Source organism: Phoca vitulina, unplaced genomic scaffold (genome assembly GCF_004348235.1).
Source record: "Phoca vitulina isolate PV1807 unplaced genomic scaffold, GSC_HSeal_1.0 scaffold1, whole genome shotgun sequence".
Classification (NCBI taxonomy): Eukaryota; Metazoa; Chordata; class Mammalia; order Carnivora; family Phocidae; genus Phoca; species Phoca vitulina.
In genome coordinates, this window is record NW_022589704.1 from 70,806,838 (window position 1) to 70,822,192 (window position 15,355).

Genomic DNA, 15,355 nt, shown 5'->3' on the forward strand with positions numbered 1-15,355 from the left:
CCCATCCCTCCCACCCCCCACCACTCCAGCAACCCTCAGTTTGTTTCTGAGATTCAGAATTCCTTCTATCAGTGAGATCATATGATACGTGTCTTTCTCTAATTGACTTATTTCGCTTAGCATAATACCCTCTAGTTCTATCCACATCGTTGCAAATGGCAAGATTTCGGGTTTTTTGATGGCTGCGTAATGTTCCATTGTATATATACACCACATCTTCTTTATCCATTCATCTTGGCTCTTTCCATAGTTTGGCTATTGTGGACATTGCTGCTATAAACATCGGGGTGCACGTACCCCTTCAGATCACTACATTTGTATCTTTGGGATAAATACCCAGTAGTGCAATTGCTGGGTCGTAGGGTAGCTCTATTTTCAACTTTTTGAGGAACCTCCATACTGTTCGCCAGAGTGGTTGCACCGGCTTTCATTCCCACCAACAGTGTAGGAGGGTTCCCCTTTCTCCGCATCCTCGCCAACATCTGTCGTTTCCTGACTTGTTAATTTTAGCCATTCTGACTGGTGTGAGGTGGTATCTCATTGAGCTTTTGATTTGGATTTTCCTGATGCCGAGTGATGTTGAGCACTTTTGCATGTGTCTGTTGGCCATTTGGATGTCTTCTTTGGAAAAATGTCTGTTCATGTCTTCTGCCCATTTCTTGATGGATTCTTTGTTCTTTGGGTGTTGAGTTTGATAAGTTCTTTATAGATTTTGGATATATTTTTTAAAGTTCTAGTTAGTGCTTAAGGTATAAAATACCTGAGAGTAAGAAATTTTATTCGTAGGTTTTCTCAAGTATTTTTCCATCCTGTATCTTCACTTTGGGAAGAAAATCTCACTACCATTTCCCTTTTCCATGTTACCTAGAGATCACTTCAAACTTAAATCACCTTTCTGGTCTCCATTCAGACTTCTCTCCTTCACATCCAGGTAGTTCTCCCTCCTAAAAGACCAATGTATTCACCTTCCTTTCCAGCTCTAATTCTCAAGCCCTAATTCAGACCATCATTATTTTTTAAGTGGACAATTCAGACAACCTTTTGTCCCAACCTCTAAACCCTTTTTCAAATTTATGACTACTCGGCATGTGGTCCTTGAATTACCTGCATTGGAATGCGTGCTGTCCCAAGTTAAAAATGTTGGTCCTGTCGGGGAGAAGATTCTCATTTGCCTTTAGACACTGCTATGCCTTGTACAAAGTAGGTGTCTCAACAAATGTTTAAGTAGTGGAAACTTTTTATAATACATGACAGTCTTATATTGCACTTTTATAGTGCATTGAAGTGTATATTATATGGTGTACTTATTTACTTATGTTAATTATTCTGTTCAGTCTTCTGAAATAAAACATAAATCTTTTTTTCTTCTCTCTGTAGTATATATAGAAATGAAGGTGTTATTGCTAAAGATTGAAATTAGTAACTTTTGAAAGCAGAATTATAATGGTAAAATGACCTGATCTGTCACCATGTCCATCATGTTGATCATCTATTTTCTTTTTGTCCTCATCTTTCAAATCTTAGTTAAGAAAGACTATTTTCAGGAACCATTTACTATCTTAGTCTTAGAAATTAAGAAAAAATAATAAGCTAACTGTCTTTTGATGCATAATTTCTGATTGACAAAAAAGCTTATAGCATATGAATCAGGTGATATAAATTATATTTGTTTTTTCTGAGGAAAAGCTTATTGAGAAAACTACATTTTTCTCCCCTTCACAATTATTTTGACTACTCAGTGAATTAAAGCTGTAATTTAAGCTTCCGATTTTCCTAGCAGTCCATTTCTCATTTTCTAAAATCCAGGAGTCAGAAGACTATATATGTAGCATAATATATGCAGTTCCCTTGGCAAGTATTTACTTTATAAATGCCAAGGGCAAAAATGTAAATGGTAATGTCACTATATTTGTCTGGTAAATTTTGGGCACCAAAATAATCTATTCCTTTTTTGACACAGGTATATTTTCCTAGCTGAGTAAAACAACTATTTAAAAATTGTAACTGGATTAAAAAAAAAAAAACGATTGTAACTGGATAAAAAAGATAAATTGATAAAACCCTTTAAATCTTGGCTAAAGTTGACTTTATTATTAATGAGATACTTTAAAAACTGAATGCACATTCCTTTACATACTCTTTTATTAGTCTCTCCTACTCCAAGTGTCACGAATGTCACTTTTATATTTTTCAATTTATGTGATGCATGCTGCTTGGTGCCTAAGAGCATAATAGAAAAATGAAAACCTAAACTAATCAAAAGCTTCCTATACTGGTGAACATAAAATTGTTTTGATGGCTTCCTTCTTAGTGGCTTGTGGCATAAAAATGCAGTTAGTAGAAGTATTGTTCCTATTCCTTTGAAATCTCAGGAAAAAATTTTTACTTTGTTCAGAATTAACTTTTAAAATTATTTTTCACATGAGAATTACTGAAAAGAGTTAGTATAGATATTATTTTAAACATATAAATATAGACTATATGCATTAGGTTTTTTCACACAGTCTTGCTGTGACATGCTTTCATGGCTGAATATTGTGATCAGTCACTTATCAAGCATAAAAACATCTTGGTAACAATCAACAACCAATATGTAGTGGTTAAGACCACAGGTTTTAGAGTTAGTCCCAATTTTGAAATACAGTTCTGTTCCTTGTTGCCTCTGTACCTCAGGAAATTATTTAACCTTATTGGGTCTGAATTCCCTCAGTTGAAATGTAAGAACAATAAAACTCACCTTATTGGTTAGAGTTGTTACGAAGATTAAAGTATATAATGTATTGAAAATGCCTGGAACAAACACAGTGCTCTAAATGTAGGAAGTAACTATCATCCGTTATGGTAGCAAGAGTAGTATTTGTATTTTTAGTACCCATTGAATGAAATATTCATAGACTCCTGGCCCCAGGTTAGGAATCATGGCCTAAAGTGTAACTCAAGAACTTTTTATTATTTTTGGTTGCAGAATTGCTTACAGTTGTTCAAGCTAAATTCCTAGGTTAAGATTCTTTTGAGAAAAAAGCATATTTTTAAAAGCCTTAACCTTCATACTAAAGGAATTCCCTCTTTAAAAAAGGAAGAATGAAGGGGGGGAAATCGGAGGGGGAGATGAACCATGAGAGACTATGGACTCTGAAAAACAAACTGAGGGTTCTAGAGGGGAGGGGGGTGGGGGGATGGGTTAGCCTGGTGATGGGTATTAAAGAGGCCACGTACTGCATGGAGCACTGGGTGTTATACGCAAATAATGAATCATGGAACACTACATCAAAAACTAATGATGTAATGTATGGTGATTAACATAACATAATAAAAAAAGAAGAAATAATAAAACAATTATTTTAGACGGATTATTTTAAAAGGATGCCTTTCTTGTATCTGAACGTATTACTAAGGACAATAAATAAGTGTATTTGTTTTGTTGGACATGTGGAGGATAATAAAAACCAGACTCAAATTGTATCTATGCACTGAGCAGGATTATTCCTATAATGCACTAGCATTATGCTGGTGTAGGTGTGTCTGTTGGGGGACTTACAATGAGAAATCTCAAATATATAATATATACCACGTACCCCATCATCAGCTTTAGAAATTATCATATGGCCAATTGTTTTATGCCTCCATCTACTTCTACTCTTCCATAATTTGCTAAAGCAAATCTAACACATCTTATTTCATCCTTAAATTTTCGATGTGTATCTCTAGAAGATAAGGACTCTTGTTTTCTACAAGAGTACCATTATCACACTTTAAAATGATAATTTCTGGATATCATCAAATGTTGGGCATTGTTCACAGTTTCAATTGTTCCTTAGTTATCATAATTATCTGAAGTTTATTTGAATCAATATCTAGATAAAATGTATTTGATACATCTTTTAAAGCTCCTTTATTCTTCTTACAGTTCCTTTTTTTTTAACTTCTTAAAATTTACTTGTTGAAGAAACTGGGTAATTTGTAGAATTTCCCACAGACTGGATTTTGCTGTGTAGTTTAACATACACTTTTTATCCTATTTTTCCTATAAAGTCATAGTAAATAGGTCCAGACTTAATCAAATATAGGCTTGATTTATTTGGTTGGGGGGCAAGATTAATTTATAGGTGATGGAGTGAACCTCCATCAGGAGGCTGATGTCTGTCAAGTTGTCTCTATTTCTGGTGATTGCCATCCATTCAAGTTCAATGCTTAGATCCATAGATTCATCAAGTATTGCACAAATGTTGATATTCTAACTTATTCCTTGATTTATTAGCTATTATATTTCTATAAAGAGAAACTTCCTTCTGTTATTTGGATAGCTTCATGATTGGTTGAACTGATAACACATGAAAACAGTCTATAGGTTGTCATCACACAACTAATATTTTCAAATATCTGCCAACTTTATGGTCATTACAGTTCAGAAATGGTGATTGATATATCTGTGTTTATAGATACATATGTTTATAAATATGTTTATAGATATAGATCTCTCTCTGTATTTAAAGTTGAAGTCATTAAAGTAAGAATACCAAAGATATGCCAAAGGCAATGAACAATTATAAATTTAATTTAAAAAATAAAATTCCTAAGGTTTGTACTAGCTTTTATAAATTTCAAAATATCTGAATTGACCTAGAATTTTCTGATCTGTTGATCACTTGTGTTTATTTTGTTTTTAATATATTATTTCTATAAAATGTTAATTAAAAGGGAATGCAGTGGTGTCTTTTGAAAGAAGAGGATGTCATTCCCCGTATCAGGGCAATGGAAGGCCGTAGAGGAAGACCACCAAATCCAGATAGACAACGAGCGAGAGAGGAATCCAGGATGAGACGTCGGAAGGGTCGACCTCCAAATGTGGGAAGCGCTGAGTTTCTAGATAACACAGATGCCAAATTGCTAAGAAAATTGCAAGCTCAAGGTACGAAATATCATATATACAACACTGTAATAATCATACTAAAAAAGTCTATGTATCTCTTATGTTTTTGACTTATGAATGATTGATACTGCTCTCACTTTCTAAAAGTAGATATTTCTGTTAGAATAAAAATGAGAAAATAAAATCCCACTGGTAACTGGAGTTCTTTGATTAGGTAGGCTCCTTTCAAGAGCCATACTCATAAACACATTATACCCTATGTGTTTAGAACTACAAAGGTGGGGGATAAGCTTTTAAGGCTTGCACAGAAAGGGAATCAACCAGCACTTGGCACATGCCTTAAGGTTGTGCCAACATTCTGGAAATTCTCATTTTAACAGCTCCCGATTCCTTGAGGTGGTACAAGGGAATAACTCCAAAATATGTGGATCTGTGGAGTAAATTTTCAGTTAGAGAACTCCAATTACTGGTAAGTAACCCCAGTCTTTTTAGTTTGAGTTCTTCTGTAGTCTGGATATATCACACATATTTTCAAAATGGCCAACTAATAGATTTAAATCAAAAAGTACTTAAGATCACTAGAAAGTGTTACTTATCAAGCACAAAGTGCTCATAATAACCTCAAATGTGCTGTAACTCCAAACTACACATAAATTATCAACATGAAGTTCCCATGCTGTGTCTGACACAGAGAAAGCTGACGAAAATAAAGCCGTTCTATTAGGAGTTACCAGTTATAAATGTGAAGCCTCTAAGGCTGTGCATTGGTGTCTTACAGTCACAAGCGTGTATGGAAACATAAACATCGATATAAAATAAAGGTTTAAGAATAAAAACTGACTTAAAAGACTAATAGGATTTTACTTCTCATGGTTTTTTTCTGGAGAAAAAGCTTGACTTATTTCTGTTTATTGTAAATACCATCATAATATTGACTTCTTTATTGCTGCTTTGTTTTTATTATAAAACAGACACCCACAACAAAAACTCATAGAACAGAATGCTTCACAATAAAGAGACACTCATTCTCACTCACTTTAAAATAAAAGACACTCATAAGTGGTATCATTATTAATAGTCTATCCAGAAATGTGTACACATACTCCTATATATACACACACAGTCATATGATACAATATATGTATACATACACATGTATAATATGTTGTATTATATATCTATATCCTTTTTCACTTCTAAAATAAATAAATGAACTTATATTGTACATCCTATTCAGCTTGCTTTTTTCCACTTAATTTATCTTGAACATCTTTCTGTATCTGCACTTAAAAATCAACCTAACACATTCAATAGCTGAATAGTAAGTGATGCACCATGTATGGCTCTGCCATACTTCATTTAATCAGTCTTTTGTGATGACTATTTGAGCTGTTTCCCAATCTTTGCTATCACAAACAGTCCTGCAGTAAACCGATATTACACATTTATTCATATCCTTCTATGGGTATGGCTATCCATAGTATAAAATTGTAGAGGTAGAATCTTTGAATCAAAGTGTATGTGCATTTTCAATTTTGGTAGATAGCAGGCAAACATTATCTCCAAAAAAGTTGTACTAATTCATACTTCCACTAATAGCATGTAAATTAACTGCCTGGCATATAACTTAATGTCATATAAGTTTTTCTCTGCCATAGTATGTTAGTGAAATTTTTTTTAGCTTATTTATTTATTAATTTAAGTGATCTCTCACCCAACATGGGGCTCAAACTCACAACCCCAAGATCAAGAGTTGCATGCCCTTCCAACTGAGCCAGCCAGGCAGCCCATTTGTGAAATTTTTATGTTATTTTATTTGGTTTCTGTTAAGACTTTCATCTCCCCTGAATAGTTACTAGTGAAGGCTGAAAAAAAGTTATTAACAGATATAGCCATAAATGATGAGTTTTAAAATTAATATTGTCAATAATCCACTGACTCTTCCGATGAATGTATAATAGTGATGAGTATACATTGTTTGCCTAAAATAAGAAAGCTTAAAATTAACTGATACCCAAAGCATGGGCTCTTCATGCATATCATGCATATATAATACAAATGCTATTAATACTTAGTATCTAAAATGGTAACTTTATATTTGCAAAATTAATTAAATTTTATTTTTAACAATATAGAAGCTAATTACTTAACTTTTACCCAAAGGTTTTTCTCCCTCTAGATTTCAATTTGGTTTGTATTCCGTTACATAGGTCTCCCTTGTTGTGTTATGTTGCATTTTTGCAAGTTCTGTTACCTTTGACCTGATAATGTATATATGTTTTTTCTCAACAAGTATATAAATGTTAAATATTTAACAGTAAATAAATAATTATTATTAATATTTAGAAGCATATATGGTAAAATATTTATGTTTTTTCTTGGGAAGAAAGGAATGAATCATTTTATCACCACTTTTACTTCTCAAAGGCTTCTACATTAACAGTTTGAAGGGGTTATCTGAGGGGATTCTAGCAGTTTCTGTTATATATTATTATTCTACTAGGCCTCAACTAGACTGAAAAACTAGACTTAATTTGAAGAAAAGTTCAGAACAGTAAAATAAATGCAAACTTTGTACATCCAAGCATTATGAAACGAGAGCTCTCTAATTTCTCAAGAGAATAAATGTAAGAATCTGAGAGGGTTTCAATATGAAAAAGATTTTAACCTAATAAATAAACTTGCCAATACCATTAATACCTTAAATTTTCTAAGATATCAGATAGTACCTCTCCATTTCATATATCATAGAACCTGAGATGCTATAGTCATTGCAATGCACCATTATTTTAAGATGTACACAAAGAAAGAGAAGTGCTGCCAATTGTCAGACACATTCTGATTTTAGACTATATTTAAAAATGCACCTTAGTATCAAAGAAGTGTGGTATATCTAAAATATCCCTAATCGATTGTGTGTGTAAACTATTTCAAAAATAAACTTTTATCTTTAAAATTTAAATAGGTAATTTCTTAATCCATAAAAGATATTTTCAAAATTGATATTTCAAAAGTTAGTTATAATAGATAATGTATTCAGCAGCCATAATCTAAATTAATGAGAAGCTGTTGGGAGCAGTTTATTTCTCAGAGCGTGAGTGAATTTTCTAGGTCTTCTCATTCTCCTTCCTCCATAGTGTTTCTAACTTTTAAAAACATTTTCCAACTACTCATAATGTGAAGTTTAAGCTATGTGAATTTTTAATGATTATTAAGAATTTTATCCTTCCTAAAGTAAAAAGATATGGGTTGAACTTTTTTTTTTTTTTTTTTTTTTTTTTTTTTATTTATTTGACAGAGAGAGAGATAGCGAGAGCAGGAACACAAGCAGGGGGAGTGGGAGAGGGAGAAAGCAGGCTTCCCGCCGAGCAGGGAGCCCGATGTGGGACTCGATCCCGGGACCCCGGGATCATGACCTGAGCCGAAGGCAGACGCTTAACGACTGAGCCACCCAGGCGCCCTGGGTTGAACTTTTTAATGGTTTTCTGTCCTAAGGGTTTAAAAATAAAAATTACTGTGTACTTGTGTGGGTCTTGAAGTTGGCCAATACTTTCTTACACAAATACACACCTAAATATAGCATTTCTTTATTATAAGCCAGATTTCTGTTTGAGACCATCAGTTTAGCTTGAAACAAAAGATCACACCTATGCCACATTTTCTAGGACACATTTTTTTTTAACCACTTGACACATCTTTGTATTTTAAGGTAGACTTAGATCTTTATAGTAGAGTTCAGTGAAAGCTTTCAGTTCTTTAGTGTTAGAAAAATAGTCATCTGGTACTATCATAGGTGAGAACAGTATCCTTCAGGTGTATTATTATTGGAGTTTGCTGATTCTGCAAACTTGTTTATAGATTTTTATTTCCCAGGGTATTTAGTGAACAGAAGATCCTTTTTATGTGGCTTAGGAATTTTTGATGATGCTTATAACCTAGTGTTGAAAATTATTGGAGGATTAGAAATATATTTTAGCAGCATCTTCCATTTCATCTTTCATTAACAATTCCAGTTTACTAGACAAAATTAGACCCTTTACATCCCATCTCCTTTTTTAAAGACTTGTTGGTAGAAAATAAGCCATAGTAACGAAGGTCACCTCAGCTGTTTCAAGGACATAGGGTTAGGTTCTTATGTAAAATCTCAAGGCATTCAACTTTTCTTAAAAGTTCTTAGAACTAGTAGCATATAGACTGTGAAGTCAGAAGGACCTGGGTTTATATCTTGGCTTTGCTATTTAACCTTTGTGAGCCTTAGTTATTTATCTATAAACTGGGCATAATGTTGCCTAGCTCATAAGATTGTTATGAAGATGAAACAAGTTCATGTAAATTTAATACAGAAGTTTAATAAATGGCAGAAATTATTAGTAAAGCTCAAGTAATTCAGGTGTTAGCCAATCATATTCATTACTGAATATAATATATAGATTTCTTAAAACTCATCTGCTACGAAGTTTAAAATAATGTCTAACATAAGGCAGTATTTTATGAGTGATACTATGATACACCACTTTTATAGTTAAAAGTATTCTGACCAAGTTTGCCAGCAGAAGAAAGTATGACATTAAATGCTTTCTATATCAGTTATCTACTGCCACAGTAATTCTGGGAAACAGCCAACCCCAAAACTTCAGTGATGTACAACACTAGGTATTAATTGTGGCACAGATGGAAGCAGCTGGAGGGAAATTAGGCAGCTCTGCTGATCTTGGCTGGGCTTGTTCACATATGTGAAGTCAACTGACTCCACGTGTCCCAACCTTCAGCAGCCTAGCCCAAACATGTCCTTATAGTAAAGGGCAAGGCACAAGAGTAAAAATAGAAAGAGTACAGGTATATTGTCAAACTTCTATGTGCATCACAACTGCTAACATCCTGTTGGCCAAGAAAGATCACATGGCTGAACTCAGCATCAAGGGACAAGAAAATATATTTTACCTCTTGATGAGAGGAACTGCAAAATCACATTGCAAATTACATGGAGAGAGGGAAGAATGAAAGTTGGGACCATTTTAATTATGTCAGTCTATCCCGGTTTCATACATTTGTCCTTAAAACTTAGGAGGACTAGGTTGTCTTTGAAACTCAATGACATTCTGTACTCTTTTTATTTAGGAGATTTAGATCCTCTCCTTTATAAATGAAAATGTCACTGGATTCAAAAACTTTACCACTTATATAGCTGATTGAGATACTGAGTTTTAGAGGCTTTATATTTGTTCAATTTGGGGTTCTTTTTCCTTTTTAAATATTCTGTTATTCTTAAGACTGAAGCTAAATCACTATTTTTGCATATTAGCACCTATTTTCCTACAAAGTGGGGATTACGTGAAATGTGAAAAAATATACTTAGATTGACTTCTATGAAGAGGATTGAAAGAAGTATCATTTTTGTGTAGTCCTGTATATGGGGTCATATTTGGTGAAATAATTTGGCAGTTTCTATGGGAAAGGGACAGAAAATTTTCTGCCACGCCATTCTCCCAGTTGGTATCTAACCTTAGGCAATTTTCTTAAAAATTAGGTCTTTCATGATGATACCAGTTTCACACAGTTATTGTTCTTAGGTTAGCAGTTATGTAAAGTTGTTAATAATATTCCTTGAAATTTTGTGTGTTTCAGAAATAGCCAGACAAGCAGCACAAATAAAGCTTTTGAGAAAACTTCAAAAGCAGGAACAGGCTCGAGTTGCCAAAGAAGCCAAAAAACAACAAGGTGGGTGATTTAAATGAAAACATAAACATGAAGAGTAAGTATTGGGGAATTCATAAGAAGCTTCTCCTCTTCATTCCCTTGCTGATGATATCTGTGCTTTGGTTTTTCACCATAGCAATAATGGCTGCTGAGGAGAAGAGAAAGCAAAAAGAACAAATAAAGATTATGAAACAACAGGTACGTTTATGCATTGGAACTGATTTTTAAAACACAAGTGTTATATTGGGGCTCTATTGGTATATGTATATATGTACATTATTTTCATTTTGATTTCTGAAATAACAGTATTTCACATTAATGTTATGTATCTTAGAAAGCTGTCCTCTTGCATTAGTTAAAATTCACCTCATCTTTTTAAGATTTTATTTATTGCTTTGAGAGAGAGAGAGAAAGAACGTGCAGGCAGAGGGTGAGGGAGAAGCAGGTTCCCTGCAGGGATCCCAAAGCAGGACTCGATCCCAGGGCCCAGGACCCTAGGATCATGACCTCAGCTGAAGGCAGATATTTAACCAACTAAGCCAGCCAGATTCCCCTAAAATTCACCTCATTTTTGAACCAAGTCTTCTACTTCCAAGTTTTTAGAGATTACCAAAATGTAAATCTAAGTATTTTTAATATCTTGATAGAGTTTGAATATAAGTGGACATCTTGAACGGCTTTCAAACTTTTTAAAGTAGTGTATCAGTAAATGAAGGCTATTGTTTGAATGTTCATATTTTAGTAGGAAAAGCTTGTTGTAATGAAACATAAAATATGAGTAAAAAGTTAAACTCAAGTTATATAGAATAGGGTTTGTTCCCACTGCTTCTGAATGCTTAAAAATTACTACTACAAAAAAAAACAAGAAAGCACTACTTCAGCATGTCCAGCATTCATTCTATCTTAAGTCTACAATATCTCTCCCCTATGTAGTTTTCAAAATTAAGGATAGGTAAATGAAGTGATTTTTAAATTTTTATAGATAAAGCATTACATGACAAGATATTCGACTTAATTTAAGATGGGAGTGTGTGAACTACTCTGCCATCTCCACATAGTCACATAACCATTAAAGCAGAAAGGAAATGGGGGAAACTACGATTTGTTTAAATTTTTTAACAGCAAGTAGTTATTTCTGAGTATGAAATAAAGTAAATTGTGTTACTATATAAATAGCTGCTAAATAAATGGGTTGGGCTGGATGTGATGTGGCTATTTTCAAGGTTCCTTCCAGTATTGGCTAAGGCAGTGGGATTAGGGAGAGTTGATGGGGAATGGGGAGCCAGAACTTCGTCTGTAGTCAAGGAGCTGAGAGTTGAATATGTTCTCTGCTGCTTAATATTTTGTGATCTTAGATGAGTTATTTAACCTCTGTGTCTCTGTTTCCTCCATGGTAAAAGAAAATAACTGCATTAGCTAATGACTTAATGAGATCGTGAATGTAAAATGTCTATCACAATGCCTAGCACAAAACAAATGCTCACTTTTTAAAAGATATAAAAACACCAAACTATATGGTGTACTCCTTTACTGTAATTTAATGTAGTCAATTTTAAACTTGAATTCTTTCCTTAGTTTGTTGATTGTGACTGCTAAAGACACGATAAGATTGACTTAAAAATATGTAGTCTCATAAATACATTTATTAAAATATTATATTTACTACATATTACATATATATGTAAAAATAGTTTATATTCATTTTAAGTGAAATACTATTTTTTTATGGCTTAGCCTATTTCCTAATGGCTAGAGACCCATCAAATCCCATCAGCACTCAAAGGTCGGCTTTGTGATCCTAAACTCTTGAGGTGGCTACACCCTAAGCCTACGTAGTTTTTGCTGCTCATCAAAAAAAGCATTGGGGTCCCAAGATTCCAGCAACACTAATACAAATGAACTGATATTAGATATTCGTTGATATTTGTCTGAAGGTAGTCTCGTAATACCATTTGACTTATTCCTTATTGCCAATAAAGTGAATCAAAGTCTAGCAAGGTTTACTCACACAGGGAGTTATACAATGCCTATTTTAAAGTCAGCATTAGATCTGGGATAAAATAGTAGCATGTGCTTCTCATCCTCTGGATTATTTTTTCCACCTAGTAGGCCTAAAATGTCACCATATAGTCCTCAAAGCAATTTTCTGGAGGCTTCCAGAAGCATTATTATGAAGCAAAAGGAGCAAAAGCATTGGAATCTAACCAGGTCTTCTCTGTATTTAGTATTTGACTTTAAGCAAAATATGTACCCTCTAGGAACTTCAGTTTTCTTTTAGGTTAAAAAAAAAAAAGATAACTTCAACTCCCATGTTGTTTTTTTAAAGGATCAATAAGATATTTTATGTAAAGTGCCCAGTTCAGTGCTTGGGTACTCAATATTATAAGGTGACCCAATATTATAATTTATAAAAAAGATTTATCTCTGCTAATATCAATCACAGCACTACCAAATATATGTAAATATATATGAATCACTTGGACAGCTAAGATAAAGTTCTGACTGAGTGTACTTAAGTCCAAGATTCCATACCTGTCTCTGTGCTTAAGAGAAGAATGAATGACTTTTGCTGACTTGAGAACATACCACCTTATAACCTTATGGTTAACAAAAGCAGAAAAATTAAATCACAAATGTGCTTTACGTAGGTCTCAAGTTCTAATCTAAATAAATATATCAAATGTGGATCACGTACAGCCTTCTCTAAGATTTTGAAATGAAATAAAAGATACCCTTGGGTTTTTATGTTTGGCAAGCTATAATTAATATTCAATACCAAGTAGGATCACCAAAAGCAAAGTTATAGAATGGTATCAGTCTTCTAAAATCAGAACAGTAATTTCAGAAATCTCATTTTCTTGCAGTAGAGCCCTGCAGGGAATCAGTAACATTAGTGTGGGGGAAAAAAGGAATAAGTTTTAAAACATTAAAGCATAGCTTCAAAAGGTACACTAGCATCTGGAGATTGGAGTAGGTATTGTAATAGAAAGTAGTATAAAATGTGTTGGTTCTAGAAATCCTAGGACAAGTGCAATTTGCAAGTGGAACAATTTGTGTAGTTTTTTGTTTGTTTGTTTTTTAAACTATGTATTCTCATCAGTGCCAATTTGGGAATTTCAAAGGGATTTATAAACATGAAATTGTTAACAGTGTACTTATAGCATACTGCATTTTAAAAATCACATGTAAAGTTCTTATCAAACTTTACATGATCATTAAATTCTGAAACAATAACTATTATGTTAAATTTAGGCAATGTGAATACCTAGTATGTCATGTGAATCATTCCCTAGAATGTTAAATTGTAATCAATCCATTTTTATTTAATTTATTTATTTATTTGAGAGAGAGAGAGAGAGTGCGAGCAGAGGGGAGAGGGAGAAGGAGAAGCAGAAGCAGGCTCCCCGCTGAGAAGGGAGCCCCACTTGGGGCTCCATTCCAGGACCTTGAGATCATGCCCTGAGCTGAAGTCAGATGCTTAACCAACTGAGCCACCCAGGCGCCCCAATAATTAATCCATTTTTAAATAATATTAGATTACTTCTGAATTTGGCTTATTGTAGTAATTAAAAGTAATGTCATGTTATCATGTTATTCACCATGTGAAATAAATTATGGTATGGAAATTGTTAATAATTATTACAATTGCATGGTACTCTCTACTTTTTAAGCATTTTAATTTCATCATAACAGTGAGTAAAGGGCAAGCACCTATTTTATACAAGAGTAGTTATTTGTTCAAGATCATGCAATGAATGACAGTAACTCAGGATGAGCCTTAGGTTTTCTGACTCCTGAGGTACTATTTTTTCCTATTATTCTGACCTAGATTTATCTCAAATTAAATATTACTTGTACTTGCATACAGGCTAAATGAGTTTAATTACCTTGGTTGACCTGGTTTCTATATACTTATTTAGCATTTGTACTTCACAAATTGTTTTGAGAAATTTTATGAAATCACATTAATTTAAGACATGAATGTATATATGATGTTAAGCTAAATCATTAAGTTTTATATCCAGCATGGGCAACCTTTGGTAAATGTGTACTTATATCATTTGATTCCACTTAAATACTTTTCACCTATATATTTAGTTTATTGTCTTAAATTATCATTATTTTTTCTACAGGAAAAAATTAAGAGAATTCAACAAATCAGAATGGAAAAAGAACTTCGAGCCCAGCAAATTCTAGAGGTAGAACTCTTAAATTTGATATAATTAAAGTAATTCGTCATATATCTTAAAGTCTACAAAAATAAAAATTTTACCCACATGATCTCTCACTCATACAAATTAATATGTTCATCAGAAATTCTCTTTAAATGTAACGCATAGAATAAGACCTTATCTGAACCTTACTTAGCAAGCTAATCTAATCCTAACAGTAAAAATGCAGAAAATCAGACAAAACAGAAAAAGAGGAAACCTCTGAGCAGCCAGTATAGTTGTCAGAAAGTTCCTGTGCGAAAACTCCTGTTCTTTACTTCTAGAAAACTCATTAGGACTTATAGTCAGATATTTACTTTCAATTTAGACATAAAACATTACAAAAGTAAAGTAAATTTTCAATGTAGAAACAGTTTAACTAGCTTGGTTTTCTGGTTTCTAATATATCCCTCTTCCCCAGAAGCTACTGGAATAGGGCTAGAGGACATATATTGGCGATAGCAAAAGTAATAGCCAAAAGACAGCAAGGGAAAATGCAGAAAAACTCCAGCCCGCATATATAGGAATTCAAAAGCCTAGCAAGAGTGTGTAATTTTATATTTGAATAGCAAACAAT

The 15,355-nt window shown here is 33.3% G+C and overlaps 1 protein-coding gene across 19 annotated transcripts in view; it reads left to right on the plus strand.

The window, feature by feature from the left end:
• BAZ2B (bromodomain adjacent to zinc finger domain 2B) overlaps nt 1-15,355 on the plus strand; it is a 381,204-nt gene that overhangs the window by 299,521 nt on the left and 66,328 nt on the right. For all 19 annotated transcript variants that reach the window (XM_032409746.1, XM_032409845.1, XM_032409773.1 and 16 more), the window contains 4 exons: nt 4,699-4,909; nt 10,496-10,588; nt 10,704-10,765; nt 14,701-14,766. In XM_032409746.1, coding sequence (XP_032265637.1) covers nt 4,699-4,909; nt 10,496-10,588; nt 10,704-10,765; nt 14,701-14,766 — 432 coding nt within the window. The remainder of the gene's footprint in view (nt 1-4,698; nt 4,910-10,495; nt 10,589-10,703; nt 10,766-14,700; nt 14,767-15,355) is intronic.